The 15683-nt window shown below is 43.3% G+C and overlaps 2 protein-coding genes across 7 annotated transcripts in view; both read right to left on the bottom strand.

Annotated features, from left to right (window-relative positions):
* The window catches only part of VPS8 (VPS8 subunit of CORVET complex), a 119376-nt gene extending 113881 nt beyond the window's left edge, over positions 1-5495 (bottom strand). For 5 of the 6 annotated variants that reach the window (XR_014789555.1, XR_014789554.1, XM_084846858.1 and 2 more), the window contains exons 1-4: positions 5340-5460; positions 2627-2868; positions 1324-1392; positions 820-950 (exon numbers count right to left, since the gene is read on the bottom strand). Coding sequence is in view for 4 of the 6 variants with exons in the window: in XM_084846858.1 (XP_084702984.1) it covers positions 820-950; positions 1324-1392; positions 2627-2788 (362 nt within the window). In the remaining 2 variants the exon portion in view is untranslated. Of the gene's footprint in view, positions 1-819; positions 951-1323; positions 1393-2626; positions 2869-5339 lie in introns of all 6 variants that reach the window. The other variant, XM_084846860.1, reaches the window with a different exon arrangement.
* A 3758-nt stretch (positions 5496-9253) lies between these two features.
* NME9 (NME/NM23 family member 9) overlaps positions 9254-15683 on the bottom strand; it is a 28168-nt gene continuing 21738 nt past the window's right edge. The window contains exons 7-8 of the mRNA XM_084846857.1: positions 13247-13334; positions 9254-12759 (exon numbers count right to left, since the gene is read on the bottom strand). Coding sequence (XP_084702983.1) covers positions 12755-12759; positions 13247-13334 — 93 coding nt within the window. The 3' untranslated portion in view covers positions 9254-12754. The remainder of the gene's footprint in view (positions 12760-13246; positions 13335-15683) is intronic.

Below are 15683 nucleotides of genomic sequence, written 5' to 3'. Positions count from 1 at the left end.
TATTTAAATAAATCTCTTTGTTCAGCCAAAGAGAAGTACCCAAAGTAATTGCAGGAAAACCATTTCAGATTCACGTCCAAGCACCAGGCCAGTTAAAAACTTGCAAATTGACAAGAATCTTACCATACCATACTTTGAAATGGCCATATTGCCTTTTGCCTAAATATTACATAAACAGAAAACGTTTACGACTCAGTGGGACATAAGAAAATCATCTATCAATTGGTCAAGTTCTTTAGAACAAAGATTAAATAACCTCTTGCAAGTAACAGGGAAAGTTAAATTTAAAGTAATTAGACACAGCAGTTCTTTGCCCAAATGTATTCTAAGAGTCCAATTCTAGACCTTGAAAGTGACCAGTTTGGCCCTCTCAGGCTGCAGGTCGGATCATCCCATCATCAATATGAACAGAAAAGCCAAGAACAGAGAACGAAGCCAGAAGAATTGCTCCAATTTAAACATAAAACATCTATCCTGTAGAGATGGATGACAGATATTTAAAGATACTGAAGTTACAAGTCTTCTCATACTCCTAAGTTCAGGAAACACCTATTTAATTAAGCACAGAGGAAAACAGCGCTGAACTGATACTGCCACAAGAGCCTTCTATACCATGCAGTTTATCTTATCTGGCTTTATCTGTCACCACCAACACGTAAAAGAGTTACCGTTTTGATTCAGTGGTTGGTAATAATCAAATCCAGAATCAGTGCCAGTAATCATAGGCTTCACATGCTCACTTGACTCCTAAAAAAATCATTTCTAAAGTCTACATCACAAAGCTGCCACAGAAACACACATTTGCCAACAAATGGTTACCTTTTCAGGTGGGTCCTATCTCCACTGTCAGAGCTTGCCACAGAAGAAGTATCATATGAATGAGTGTCAATGTTATCAATGTTTAGAAGAGAAGGATCTTCAAGAACAAATGGCTCTTCATCATCATCAGTCTAAGAGAGAGAAATACGCAGCTTGCTAGTCATCTACATTCAGCTTTCCAATACAATAGTACAATTTAAGTTAGCAATATTACTTACAGCAGTACTGCCTGGGTTTGTCATCCACAGGCTAGGCAAGCCTTTATTTACCAAGAACTCTGAACACTACTGGTCAGTAAAGAAAGCCACACATAACCAGAAAAGAACATGCAATGCTGATTAAGTGTCTTTACCGGGACTCGCTATTATTTACCAGGGTAGTTCGAGAGTAGCATCATGTTACAGGAAGTAACAAGTGGGTGGGTGGGTGTGCAAGTAGTGCTTCTGCTTTACTCTTCTGGCATAATGTGTGAAAGAGGGATTCATACTGCCCTGCTCAACTCACCTCATTTAAAATACTTTCCAGTGTTGGAGGAGTATCAACCTGAGGAATATCAAACTCCTTGTCATCTATCTAGATGAAGAAAAGAAACATTTTAAAGCTTTATAAAGATGTTGGCTGACAGCTTTCCACAGTGAAACATGTCATGCTCCTTATTGCTCTTGTTCTAGGTGTTTTTTGCTGAACATTGAAGCTTTCTAAAGGAAAGTTTTCACTGGGAGCTCCAGTACAAGAGAATGTATGAAAAATGAGGAGTTTGAACAAAGTAATGATACAGACTGTTTCTGAACACAAATTTATATTATATACACATACCAGAGATATATGTTATGGTTGAAAGATGGTCTACACCAAAACCTTTTCTCCCAGAATTACCAACCCAACTCCATACTCTATTACCTTTAAGAACATTTTAATTCGTTTTAGGGCTACTATTTCCTTTTTCTTTCAATTTAGGATAGTCAGAGGCTAAGAAGTAGATTGTATGGATGTTTCACTCTTGCCTATGAAACAAAAATTAATCTTCCAACACAAAATGTTCCTCATCCCCATCATCATACAAAATAATACAAAGAATAGCTGTATGACAATAAATACAGTCATTCAACTGCAAAAATACAGGGCAGCCCTGTTGGACAGAGTACCATAAAACAGAATCACAGATGACAACGCAGTAGTCTTCTCAGTCACTGTCATTTTTTTAACTGCTTTTAATTGTGTGAAGTGTTTAAATCAAAGCTTAAGCACTGTAGTCTTGTTTCTTTTATCATTCTAATGCCTCTCCACTCATAGCTAGCTACTAACACTCTATTTGCATTTATTAAGCAAGCCACTGCTACAAGGAGTATTCATATCCAGCACCACATCCCGCACTGTTCCACAGGATCTCCCAAATTCCAGGAGCAGCTTTTGGGGGAGGTATAATGGGTTGCAGCAGGAAAGCCCTTTTGCCTGAGTGGAATTCTGCGAGCACTCGTCTGGATCCAGCACACTGTAACTGCATGATGGGTCATACATTTTTAAAGATTAGTCCATTTCTATGATCTGACTCAAATGTCTGAAGATCAAAATCGAAAGTCGTTCATGAATATTCATGTACATATAAAGAAGTAGTCAATGCCATTAACTTGGAACTAGTACCTCTAACAAATAAAAATTTATCATCAACTAACAGTATGAAAGCGGACAGTATACACATAAAAATGTGTATAGCAAAAACATCAGCTGTGAAAAGGACAGGACAGTCTCACACCAAGAATATAAGAGTTTGCTCTATAAACAAAAGATGGATATACTCAAGTCTTACCAGTTCACTCTTTGACTCTAACTCCCTGCTCAGTTCAGTCACAGATAACTTGGGAGAAGGGGCTTCCTGGCACAAGGGCTGTTGACTTGATTCATCTATCACAGAGCTAAGACCTTGATCTGGATCAAGGCTTTGAGTCTCCATCTTCAGTTCATCATCCATCTTTCTTGTTCCCAGCTCTCAAAACCAACCAGTTGATAGAAGGGAGGTTTAAAGTGTATCTGCTTCAAGAGCCTAAGGACCTGTAATTCACACAGATCCGTTCATGTGTTATAGTTTATAAAAGTGATTCATACAACTCATTTGAGAGACACTGCAGCAATAAACAACATTCAAACAAGCAAATGAATGAGTCAGGGACATTGTCAAGAGTAGACATGGTCGGACACCTGCCAAGGACCACACTTCTGCAGGGGCCCACTAACAAGAGCCCTCTGGACTTGCTCCTCCTTTTCACCATTGCAACCTGCTTGTTCACCAGCCTCTCACTCCGACCCAGATGATGGTGTTGAAGAGAAGCACCAGATACCACTTCTCTACTTGCTCACTAACTCTGCCTGTCAAGCAAGCAAGTGGTAGCAATAACAAAGATGAGGAGCAATAGCAGCTGGAGACAATGGCACGGAGAATATAGACTCACTGAGGGAGGGGACTCTTTGAGGGTGACTTACCCAAAAGCCATCAAAAATCTGGAGCCGATACTGGAATAACAGTTTATGGAAGTCTTCCCCAACCTGATGCCCTCCAGATGTTTTGGACTACAACTCCAAACATTTATGACCTTTGGAAGGCTGGTTTATGGCTAAGAAACCCTAACTAATCTGAGAATGAGAATATTTCCACAGTATGGGGAAAAGGAGGTATATCTTACCATGAGACAGGCATGTACTCTGAACATTCCATTCCAAAACTCACCAATGAATCAGCACCATTAAGTGCTGTCCTTATCATCTACAAGCAGGCAGCTGCCTACAGTTCAGTTCCAGATTCTCAAGTTTAAACATACGACTCCCCCCCATCATTTGCTTCCAAGTTCAATGGTCTGTCAAGAGTCTGCCCAGCAGGGTCAGGGCAGGAGGAGTTGTGGCTCAGTGCTGGGTACATGTTTTGCATGCAGAAGGTCTCAGGTTCAATCCCTGGCATCTGCAAGTAGAGCTGGGGAAAAAAACTCCTGCCAGAAACCCTGGAGAGCTGTTGCCAGACAGTGGTCTGGTTTGCCTGTAATGACAACCATGGGCTGCTGTTATGTACAAACCCTGCAATACAGTTTACCTATGAGTTGTTAATCACAAACAACCTAAGAGAACCCATGGTTTGCAAACTGGGTTGTTCGTGGTTAACAACCCATAGTTAAACCATAGTGCAGGATTCTCACATAGCAACCCATGATTCAACAATAACCTACGATTCAACCCATACTCTGAGTTGTTGTTACATGCAAACCAAGCCAGTGTCTACAATACTTGGCAAGAGGGACCAATGGTCTGATTCAGTAGAAGGCAGCTTCCTACGTCCCACTCTGTCATTAGCTGAACATCCAGCTTGCTTCCAAACATACCTGGGGTTGTGCCACCAAATGGACTTTTACTTTCTTATTTATTTACAATATTGTATACCGCTCCATATCTAGAACAGATTTTGGACCAGTGAACACAAGAGATAAAACAGTAAAAGGATAAAAAGATTAAAATTATGCTACTTTAAAAAACAGAATACCAATAGAAACCATGACTGGTCAATTAAAGAATGCCTCCTAGAACAGTGCTGTTTTCAGGAGGCACTGGAAACAGCACAGTGTTGGTGCCTGCCTGACCTCCAGGGGCAGGGAATTCCAAAGAAAGGGGGCTGCCACATTGAAGGCTCTTCTCCTGGTGGCCTTCAATGGGGCCACAGATCCATGTGAAACCACCAGAAACAAGCGCTCTGATGACCTCAGTGATCAGGCAAGTTGGTAAGGGAGAAGACGCTCCCTCAGCTATCCTGGTCCCAAGTTGTTTAGGGCTTTGTACACTAGTACTAAAACCTTAAGCCTGGCCATGCAGCGAAAAGGCAGCCAGTACAGTTCCCAGTGCAGCAAAGGAGTTACATGCTGAAAAATGGCAGCTCCCGACAAGAGCTGAGCTGCTGCGTTCTGCACTAGCCCCAGCTCCAGGAGCTGCCATTAGGGCAGCCCCACATAGAGCGCGTTGCAATAATCCAGTCTTGATCTTACTAGTGCCTGTTCCATTGTGGCCAAGCTATCCGAGTCCAGGAAAGGCCCTATCTTACCTACCAGTAAATGTAAGAACCTGACCCCCTTCACCTTACGTCAACCCTCTCAGTTAGGAGGAACTCTACGGTAAAGGCGGCACATGAGGACACCACCCCAAGGGGCGAGGGATGGGCATAAGGCAGCCCAGGGGCACAGCAGGCCGGCGGCGGCGGAGTTTCCTGGGGCTGTTTTTGCTCACTCCGGGCACACAACAACTCCTCCTCCTCCCTTCCTATGTCTGAGGCGGAGATGCAGAGCAATGCCGAGGCATTTTAGAAGCGGCTGGAATGAGCGCGCCCCAAAGCGCGCCGCCTCGCCTGGGTGTTTCTTGGCTAACAGCGACCGGGGGCTGCCCCTGCCCCTGCCCCGCGCGCCGGAGGAAGGGCTACTCGACGCCAAACCAGCGAGCCACGCGCTCCGCGGCGCCTGAGGGAGAAAGGCGCCAAAGGCCACGGGGCTCACCCGACCACAACTGCAGGGGCTTCCTCGCAGCCCTACGAGTCAGCCGCCGCCGCCCGCCGCCGCCCGCCGCCGCCGGACCCCGATCTTCTCACCCCAGCCATTTACTTCCGCCCGAGCCAGCGGAGCCTCTTCGCCTGGCATCCCCTTAAAGGGCCGCCCCGGCAATATCAGCGGGGCTCCGTTTTCACAGCGCCCCCTTCTGGCGCCAAGGAAAGATGCACCTGCTTCCGGAAAACGTACTGTTGTTGTTTCAGCATCGCTAGGATTTTGGAAGGTGACGAAGGGCGAGGGCCGGGCGTCTTGTTTTAAACTGTTGCTCCATCCAACAACCTCAAATGCTCAATGAGCACAATGAATATCATAATCAGTTAAAAATGTGAGTCATGCAAAGTTCTTCGGGCAAGACTGCCAACGTCTAATCGATTAATCTGTTTGATTAATCACTTCAGTTAAAAAATCCATGCTTGCCTGGGAGTAGATCCCATTTAACTCAGTGGAGCCGTACATGCCTGAGTAGGCATGTATAGGATTGCACCGTAAGTCAGCTAGAAAGATTTCCCTTATGAACAGGCTAGCAGATTTTATTTAGACACGCAAGCACACGCGCACGCACGCACACACTACTTGTTGTTGTTCAGTCGTTCAGTCGTGTCCGACTCTTCGTGACCCCATGGACCAGAGCACGCCAGGCCTTCCTGTCCTGCGCTGTCTCCCGGAGTGTGCTCAAGTTCATATTCATTGCATCGGTGATGCTATCTAGCCATCTCATCCTCTGCCGTCCCCTTCTCCTTTTGCCTTCAGTCTTTCCCAGCATCAGGGTCTTTTCCAGAAAGTTTTCTCTTCGCATTAGGTGACCAAAATATTGGAGCTTCAGCTTCAGTATCTGTCCTTCCAATGAGCACTCAGGGTTGATTTCCTTTAGTATGGACTGATTTGACCTCCTTGCAGTCCAGGGGACTCGTAAGAGTCTTCTCCAGCACCACAGTTCGAAAGCATCAATTCTTCGGCGCTCAGCCTTCCTTATAGTCCAGCTCTCACAGCCATACGTTACTACTGGGAAAACCATAGCTTTGATTAGACGGACCTTTGTCGGCAAGGTGATGTCTCTGCTTCTTACTATGCTGTCTAGGTTGGCCATAGCTTTCCTCCCAAGGAGCAAGCGTCTTTTAATTTCATGGCTACAGTCACCGTCTGCGGTGATCTTGGAGCCCAAGAAAGTAAAATCTGTCGCTGCTTCCATTTCTTCCCCTTCTATATGCCAGGAAGTAATGGGGCCAGATGCCATGATCTTAGTTTTTTTAATGTTGGGTTTCAAACCAGCTTTTGCACTCTCCTCTTTCACCCTCAACAAGAGGCTCTTGAGATCCTCTTCACTTTCTGCCATTAGGGTGGTATCGTCTGCATATCGGAGGTTGTTGATAATTCTCCCAGCAATCTTAATTCCGATCTCTGATTCATCCAACCCGGCATTTCTCATGATGTACTCTGCATATAAGTTAAATAAGCAGGGTGACAATATGCAGCCTTGTCGTACTCCTTTCCCAATTTTGAACCAATCGGTTGTTCCATGTCTGGTTCTTACTGTTGCTTCTTGACCCTTGTACAGGTTTCTCAGGAGACAGGTAAGGTGGTCTGGTACTCCCATCACTTTAAGAATTTTCCACAGTTTGTTGTGATCCACACAATCAAAGACTTTAGCGTAGTCAATGAAGCAGAAATAGATGTTTTTCTGGAATTCTCTTGTTTTCTCCATGATGCAGCGAATGTTGGCGATTTGATCTCTAGTTCCTCTGCCTCTTCGAAACCCAGCTTGTACTTCCGGTAGTTCTCGGTTCGCATACTGCTGAAGCCTAGCTTGTAGGATTTTGAGCATAACCTTGCTGGCATGTAAAATGAGCGCAATGGTGCGGTAGTTTGAACACTCTTTGGCGTTGCCCTTCTTTGGAATTGGAATGTAAACTGACCTTTTCCAGTCTTGCGGCCATTGTTGAGTGTTCCAAATTTGTTGGCATATTGAATGCAGCACTTTAACAGCATCATCTTTTAGGATTTTAAATAGCTCAGCTGGAATACTGTCATCTCCACTAGCTTTGTTGTTAGTAATGCTTCCTAAGGCCCACTTGACTTCACTTTCTAGGATGTCCGGCTCAAGTTCAGTGACCGCACTATCATGGCTATCAGGGACATTCAGATCTTTTCTGTATAGTTCTTCTGTGTATTCTTTCCACCTCTTCTTAATCTCATCTGCTTCTGTTAGGTCCCTGCCTTCTTTGTCCTTTATCATGCCAGTCTTTGCACAAAACGTTCCCTTGAGATCTCCGATTTTCTTGAAGAGATCTCTAGTCTTTCCCATTCTGTTGTTTTCCTCGATTTCTTTGCATTGTTCATTTAAGAAGGCCTTCTTGTCTCTCCTTGCTATTCTCTGGAACTCTGCATTCAGTTGGATATATCTTCCCCTTTCTCCCTTGCTTTTTGCTTCCCTTCTTTCCTCAGCTACTTGTAAAGCCTCATCAGACAGCCACTTGGCTTTCTTGCATTTCTTTTTCTTTGGGATGGATTTCGTTGCTGCCTCCTGAACAATGTTACAGACCTCCGTCCATAGTTCCTCAGGCACTCTGTCTATCAGGTCTAATCCCTGAAATCTATTCCTCATCTTCACTGTGTATTCATAAGGGATATGATTTAGGTCATACCTGAATGGTTTAGTGGTTTTCCCTACGTTCTTCAATTTAAGCCGAAATTTTGCAACAAGAAGCTCATGATCTGAGCTACAGTCAGCTCCAGGTCTTGTTTTTACTGACTGTATAGAGCTTCTCCATCTTTGGCTGCAAAGGACATAATCAGTCTGATTTCGATATTGACCATCTGGTGATGTCCATGTGTAGAGTCATCTCTTGTGCTGTTGGAACACACTACTACAAGTGCTTTTAAAAAGTTCAGGTAGCAAGGGAGCAGGACCATAGGATTACATAGTAAGTTAGGGCACAATCCTAACTAGATGGGTGGCCGCCTATCCTAAGCAAGGCAGGATTGGCACAGGGGGGTCGTTCCCTCCGCACCCCTCCTGCCTTGCTATTTTTCACTAGACAGCCATTTTCGGCTGTCTAGCGGGGGGGGGGGGGGACTGGGAGAGGAAGCTGCCGTACAACACAACGGATGTTCTCCGCACTCAGAAGACAAGCAGCTCCGCTCTTCCTGCCCCAGAACGCCCCCCCGCCCTACCCCTTTTCAGTCGCTCCACGCTCGTCTTCTGAATGTGGAGGATGGGGCTTCTCCGCGGCAGCGCGGACAATGGGGGAGGTCAGATTTCCGGGAACCGACCTCGGAGCACGGGCTCTGAGGTCGGTTGCCAGAAATGAGCATATCCTATGGCCCTCTAGACAGTGTCTAGTGGCTACAGGATTGCTGCCTTCGTTAATATAATAGAAGCCTGTGCTTTTAAACCTTGCAAGTCTAATTTACAATCTCACATGCAGATTTTGATTTGAAAGGGGAAAAAAGCTGTATAGAACAAGATAATCTTTCTTGGTGCAACCTGGTAAGGATACTGTTACACCCTTCCAAATACAGAGTGGTTCATTCTATTTTTTTTGTACAAAGAGATTGTGAACAAAAGCACAGATCAAATTAGTTGCTCTACTACTTATGCTAAAATGGTGTGAGTAGGCCAGTACCTCACTGCATTCCTTGTTTGGAGAATGCATGTTGAGCTCTGGCACCCATAGTATTTTGAGAGAATCTTGACTAGAGAAAGTGAAAGAATTTCAGAGACCTGTATGTACTTTCTAATAGTGGATCTCCTTTTCACAAAGAAATCCTCATGGTTTCTCTGTAATGAATCATCCCACAGCTTCCAACTGAGGTCAAATGGCATAGCTCTAAATTGGGGATATAAAAAAGAAAAACAAATCCATAAACACTTGCAATTCTTTATTAAAATAGTGATCAGGTGCAAGTATTATTGAAGAGAAAAACAACACCAGAAACATGCATGGCTTGGACTCGATGGTCTTGTAGGCCCCTTCCAACCCTATGATTCGATGATTCTATGAATGATGAAAACCGTTGTGGGAAGTGATAATAGTAAGGTGTACATCTCTGTATGTTGTAGGTAAGTCATTGCAGCAAGAGGCAAACATGTATTACAGGTAAGAGGTGGTCTACCTATCTCAGAAAAGTCATGTTGTAAATCTGGCAAATATTGCATGTGGCTACCATATTGGAATCCAAGGCAGCTATTGTGAATTCACATGTTTCAATCCGTACTAGGGTTAGAAAATTAATTTCAATGACAAAACCAACATTGTATGAGATACGTCATAACATTTCTGTTGTCATATTGGATTTGAATGTGGCTGCTGAAAATGTACACTTTATTCATTATTAGATACCAAAATGTGTTGCAAAATTGCTATATCAGCTCTGTTCTGCTTCAGATTACCTTGACATGAAACCTTATGGGCCTTAAGCAAACATTACAATGGAACCAACAGCATAATTTGAGTCCAAGAAAGCATGGGAGATACATCTCAGAATCTCCAAAAGGCATAATATGTCTCGAGGAAGGTTCACAGTCAGCTTAATCAAAGTACACCTGCTGGAATTGTACAAATAATTAAGACATACATTCAGTGTAGGACAGTTGTTGACTTAAGACAGTTACGGCAATTTTCATGATAGCTACATGTTGATCCTTTGTTTCAGCATTCTAAAATCCCTAGTTGGCATCATACTCACTACATTTATTTTACACCCAAAGGCCATACTGAAAGACTGCCAAGAAATCTGCAGAAGGCAGAGAATTAAATAAAATCCTACCAAACAGTATCCAATGAAGAAAACAAAATGACATCATTGACTCCAGTAGTTCACTGGAGATCATGCATATTCTGCCAACAATGTGAAGTGTTTTAATCTAATCAGCCAATGCCATACTCTCGAAATTGTTTATCTGCTACTGAAGATATCTTGATGGGAATGTTGTTCCACATATTCTTCAAGTAGATTGAGTGATAACCATTGGGAGATACATGAATTACTTCTTTTACAGCATTCCTTTGGGCTTAACTGTTTCTGAATGCAACAGCTACTGGAAAATTGCTAACAATATAATCTAATCCTTCACTGGAACTGGATATTCCACTTTCAGAGCAATCCTATGCATGTCTATTCAGAAGTAAGCACCACTGAGTTCAATGGGGCTTACCCCCAGGTAAGTGTGTACAGGATTGCACCCTTAATTAGTTATCAACATGTGCTATATTGCTTCAAATGCTACCTTGGGTGTTCTGATAGTGTGGTAGTTGAATTTACCTTTAAATATGTTGATGGCAGTGTTTTCTGAAAATACTTTCTTACCAACAAACTCCAGGCCCTCAGGTAGAGGAATGCCAATCAATAGCTGTTAAATAAACCATGATGGCACAGAAACTTCCAAATCAAATGGGTATTCTGTCAGTCTCTTCTGGCTGAGTGAAGATAAGTTAATGTGCTTTGGGGTATAATTCCTGATCCAAAGTTATGAATGTTGCTCTCTGAAGCATCCTACAATTGTTTTATATCACATTGTGACATTCCAAATGGTGTTGAACTCAGATGCTGGTAGAGACAATATGGGGGAAAGTCCAGCTATTGATGATGGTGATGTATCATCAGAAAGAAAATGGTTAAATGCTGTCCATCCAGGTATGGTAATATATCCAAAGATATGGATTGAGTGTTGGGCGCAATTTGCAGCCACAGTTTCTGCTCCCCATTAACATATTGACCCAAATCTGGGTATACAGCCTACTCTGTTCATTGCCTAGTTGTTTGTTTCTTCAGATCAATGTATGGGCACAGCAGGCATGATCCTGCTTCCCCTGTCCACATGTTCTCAGATACGTTATCTGAATAAGACTAACCTGATTGTCTGTAAAAATAATAATAATAATAATACTGCCATAAGTAATACATATCTAATCTAGCACCTATTCTATGTTGAATTAGTGTCACTAGTAGGGGCTGAGATATTCATCAGAACATAATTTAATGATAGCCATCTTGGGCCATGTTTCCACGACAACGGAAGGAGAAGCTAATGAAGGAGTACCGGATTTTTAAAAAGGAATCGGCTTCGCTGTGAGCGGGGTTCCATGAGTAGATTCTCCAGACCAGTAAAAATTGCTTCACAGAACATACTTCCTGATGGGGGGGTGGGGGTTGAAGTGAAGGTCATCTGACTGGCAGGGGCTGCTCAACCAATAAGAGAGGCTTCCCCCCTCCCCCCCCTTTCTCCTTTCCCCTGTAAGTCCAGATGCACCTGCATTTCAGGAGTAAGCCTCATTGAGCAAAATGGGAGTTATTTCCGAGTAGACACACATATGCTTGTGCTGGGAAAGAGGGGTGGGGAGAACACAAAGATGGAAACCCACTCATTTTAACCCACAGGACCTCATTGACCACAATGGGTGAGGAGACAGTGATGGGTTTGTTGTGGGAAAGAGAGCAGTAAACACAACGACAGAAACTAGCCCCCATTGTAACCTGCAAGATATCTATAATGAAGCTGTGAAGTACTTACTTCCTAAAGCAATGAGCCTGAGCCTGGAGATTGTGTGCTTAATTGCACTTAAGGAATTAGGCTTCAAAATGTGCCATTTCATTGAGGGGGAATCTCTGTAAGTTCTGATGTGGGCATTCAAAGGCAAGCCTCATTTAGCACAATGGGAGTTACTCCTGAGGAGATGCTAATGGGTTTGTTGTGGAAAAGAGATGGAAACCAGCCCCCATTTTAATGCACAGGATTTCTATAAGGAAGTAGTGAAGTACTTACTTCCTAAGGCAATGAATTGGAACCTCCAGATTGCACTTAATCACACTTAAGGAATTGGGCTTTAAAATGTGCCCTGTCAGTTTGAGGACACACTCTATAATTTCTGTGGTCATTCAGAGGGCAAGCCCCATTCAGCATAATGGGAGGAAACACCCCTTGACTGGGGTCATGGTGAAGGGCACACCCCCAGACCAGGCTAGTATACCCGAGGTCAAAGCGGGGCTGGGGTATACAACAACTATACCGGGGGGAACCCAACTTAAGGAAAAGAATCGGACTTTAAGCAGTTTCAGGAAATCCAGTTTATGGCCTCAGCATGCAGCAGGCTCAAGTAAATCGCTGGTGGAAACACCCCCATGGATTCCAATATGGCAGCTACATGCACTACTTGCCAGATAGATAACATTGCTTTTTTTGACATTTGGACTTTTTTGTAGATCACCTCTACCTGAAACATGTGTCTACTGCTTGCAGCAAAGAGTTAGCTGGGGGTGACACATTTTATTTTTTACTCTAATGTAAAGGGAAGTTTGTCTGTAACATTTCTCATTAGCTCCCAAAGGGCAGTTGCAAAGCCAGTCCCAGAAGACAAACCAGTTAATTAATCTAGGAAGAAAAAAATAAAGGAAATTAGCATAAGAAGAAAGCAATGTAAATCTTGAAAACAACATCAAAGGAAGAATATTGGTTTGATTTTTAAATCATGAAATTGTTGTTTCAGCCTTTTGAAACAGCATGAGGCAATTACACTGAAATACCCTTTCAGTTTTTGTGCTTAATTTCTTAACCTCTGAGACTGGATTTCTCAAGAATATTGGGAGGAAGAGAAAGTGAGGTTACCTTAGCACTGGATCCAAGTACCTTATACTTGGTCTCCTTTGGCATTTTAAAGCACTACAAAGTTTTTTGACAGTGCAAGTCTCATTTATTTGCATACCCCAGAAGATGCTCCATTTGAGATGAGTAATACTGTTATGAAGTAGAGAGAACAGTGATCAAATCTAAAGTATCTGGGATCACTCACTTTCTTATACAATGAGAAATTTAACTATAGGGTGGCACGCTGGCCATGCCACTGAGTAAAATCACATACCTGCTTCATCTTCCTCACCATCATCTTCCTCCTCCTCCCTCCCAACAATAGTGCTTTCTTCTTCTTTAGGAAGGGCTTCATCCTGGATCTGTCATCAGAGCATAAGAGAATGCTGGTCACAGACTGTTTTAGAAAGCACAAACATCTAAAACATTTTTATTAAGACTCATTTTTAGCAATCCACTATGGTTATTTTTAGTAATAGGTTGTTTTGTTGTTTTACCTCTCCAGTATGTGATACATTAGTGTGTTACATTTTAATCTCTCTAGAGTTGGCTTTATTGACAAGCTGTTATAATTATTCTGTATATTATGACTGCCCCTTCATGGATCACTGCCTTGTTGTGGCGAAGGGGCTTGTGTAACTCAGTGAAGCCATAAGCTATGCCGTGCAGGGCCACCCAAGACGGACAGGTCATGGCAGAGAGTTCTGACAAAATGTGGTCCACTGGAGAAGGAAATGGCAACCCACTCCAGTATTCTTGCCAAGAAAACCCCATGGAACGTATCACAAGGCTAAAAGAGATGACGCCGGAAGATGAGCCCCTCAGGTCGGAAGGTGTCCAATATGCTACTGGGGAAGAGCAGAGGGTATTTCCAAGTAGCGCCAGAAAGAGTGAAGCGGCTGGGCCAAACCCGAAAGGACACTCAGCTGTGGATGTGTCTGGTGGTGAAAAGAAAATCCGATGCTGTAAAGAACAATATTGTTTAGGAACCTGGAATGTCAGATCAATGAATCAAGGTAAGCTGGAGGTGGTCAAACATGAGATGGCAAGATTGAACATCGACATCTTGGGAATCAGCGAACTAAAATGGACAGGCATGGGGGAATTTAATTCAGGTGACCATCATATCTACTATTGTGGGCAAGAATCCCTTAGAAGAAATGGAGTAGCACTCATAGTCAACAAAAGGGTGGGAAAAGCAGTACTGGGGTACAATCTTAAAAATGATAGAATGATCTCAGTACGAATCCAAGGCAAACCATTCAACATCACAGTAATTCAAGTCTATGCCCCAACCACTGATGCCGAAGAAGCTGAGGTTGATCGGTTCTATGAAGACCTACAACACCTTCTAGAACTAACACCAAAAAAAGATGTCCTCTTCATCATAGGGGATTGGAATGCTAAAGTAGGAAGTCAAGAAATCACCGGGATAACAGGCAGGCATGGCCTTGGTGTACAAAATGAAGCAGGACAAAAGCTAATAGAGTTTTGCCAAGAGAACATGCTGATCATAGCAAACACTCTTTTCCAACAGCACAAGAGGCGACTCTACACATGGACGTCACCAGATGGTCAATATCGAAATCAGATTGATTATGTCCTTTGCAGCCAAAGATGGAGAAACTCCATACAGTCAGTAAAAACAAGACCTGGAGCTGGCTGTGGCTCAGATCATGAGCTGCTTCTTGCAAAATTTCGGCTTAAATTGAAGAACGTCGGGAAAACCACTAAACCGTTCAGGTATGACCTAAATCATATCCCTGATGAATATACAGTGGAGGTGAGGAATAGATTTCAGGGATTAGACCTGATAGACAGAGTGCCTGAGGAACTATGGACGGAGGTCCGTAACATTGTTCAGGAGGCAGCAACGAAATCCATCCCAAAGAAAAAGAAATGCAAGAAAGCCAAGTGGCTTTCTGATGAGGCTTTACAAGTAGCTCACGAAAGAAGGGAAGCGAAAAGCAAGGGAGAAAGGGGAAGATATACCCAACTGAATGCAGAGTTCCAGAGAATAGCAAGGAGAGACAAGAAGGCCTTCTTAAATGAACAATGCAAAGAAATCGAGGAAAACAACAGAATGGGAAAGACTAGAGATCTCTTCAAGAAAATCGGAGATCTCAAGGGAACGTTTTGTGCAAAGACGGGCATGATAAAGGACAAAGAAGGCAGGGACCTAACAGAAGCAGATGAGATTAAGAAGAGGTGGCAAGAATACACAGAAGAACTATACAGGAAAGATCTGAATGTCCCTGATAGCCATGATAGTGCGGTCACTGAACTTGAGCCGGACATCCTCAAGAGTGAAGTCAAGTGGGCCTTAGGAAGCATTAGTAACAACAAAGCTAGTGGAGATGACAGTATTCCAGCCGAGCTATTTAAAATCCTAAAAGATGATGCTGTTAAAGTGCTGCATTCAATATGCCAACAAATCTGGAACACTCAACAGTGGCCACAAGACTGGAAAAGGTCAGTTTACATTCCAATTCCAAAGAAGGGCAACGCCAAAGAGTGTTCAAACTACCGCACCATTGCGCTCATTTCACATGCCAGCAAGGTGATGCTCAAAATCCTACAAGCTAGGCTTCAGCAGTATGCGAACCGAGAACTACCGGAAGTACAAGCTGGATTTAGAAGAGGCAGAGGAACTAGAGATCAAATCGCCAACATTCGCTGCATCATGGAGAAAGCAAGAGAATTCCAGAAAA

The sequence above is a fragment of the Heloderma suspectum genome, chromosome 3, assembly GCF_057233095.1.
Source record: "Heloderma suspectum isolate Gila_16-S chromosome 3, 16-S_ref, whole genome shotgun sequence".
Classification (NCBI taxonomy): domain Eukaryota; kingdom Metazoa; phylum Chordata; class Lepidosauria; order Squamata; family Helodermatidae; genus Heloderma; species Heloderma suspectum.
This window is presented reverse-complemented; position numbering and strand designations above follow the sequence as displayed.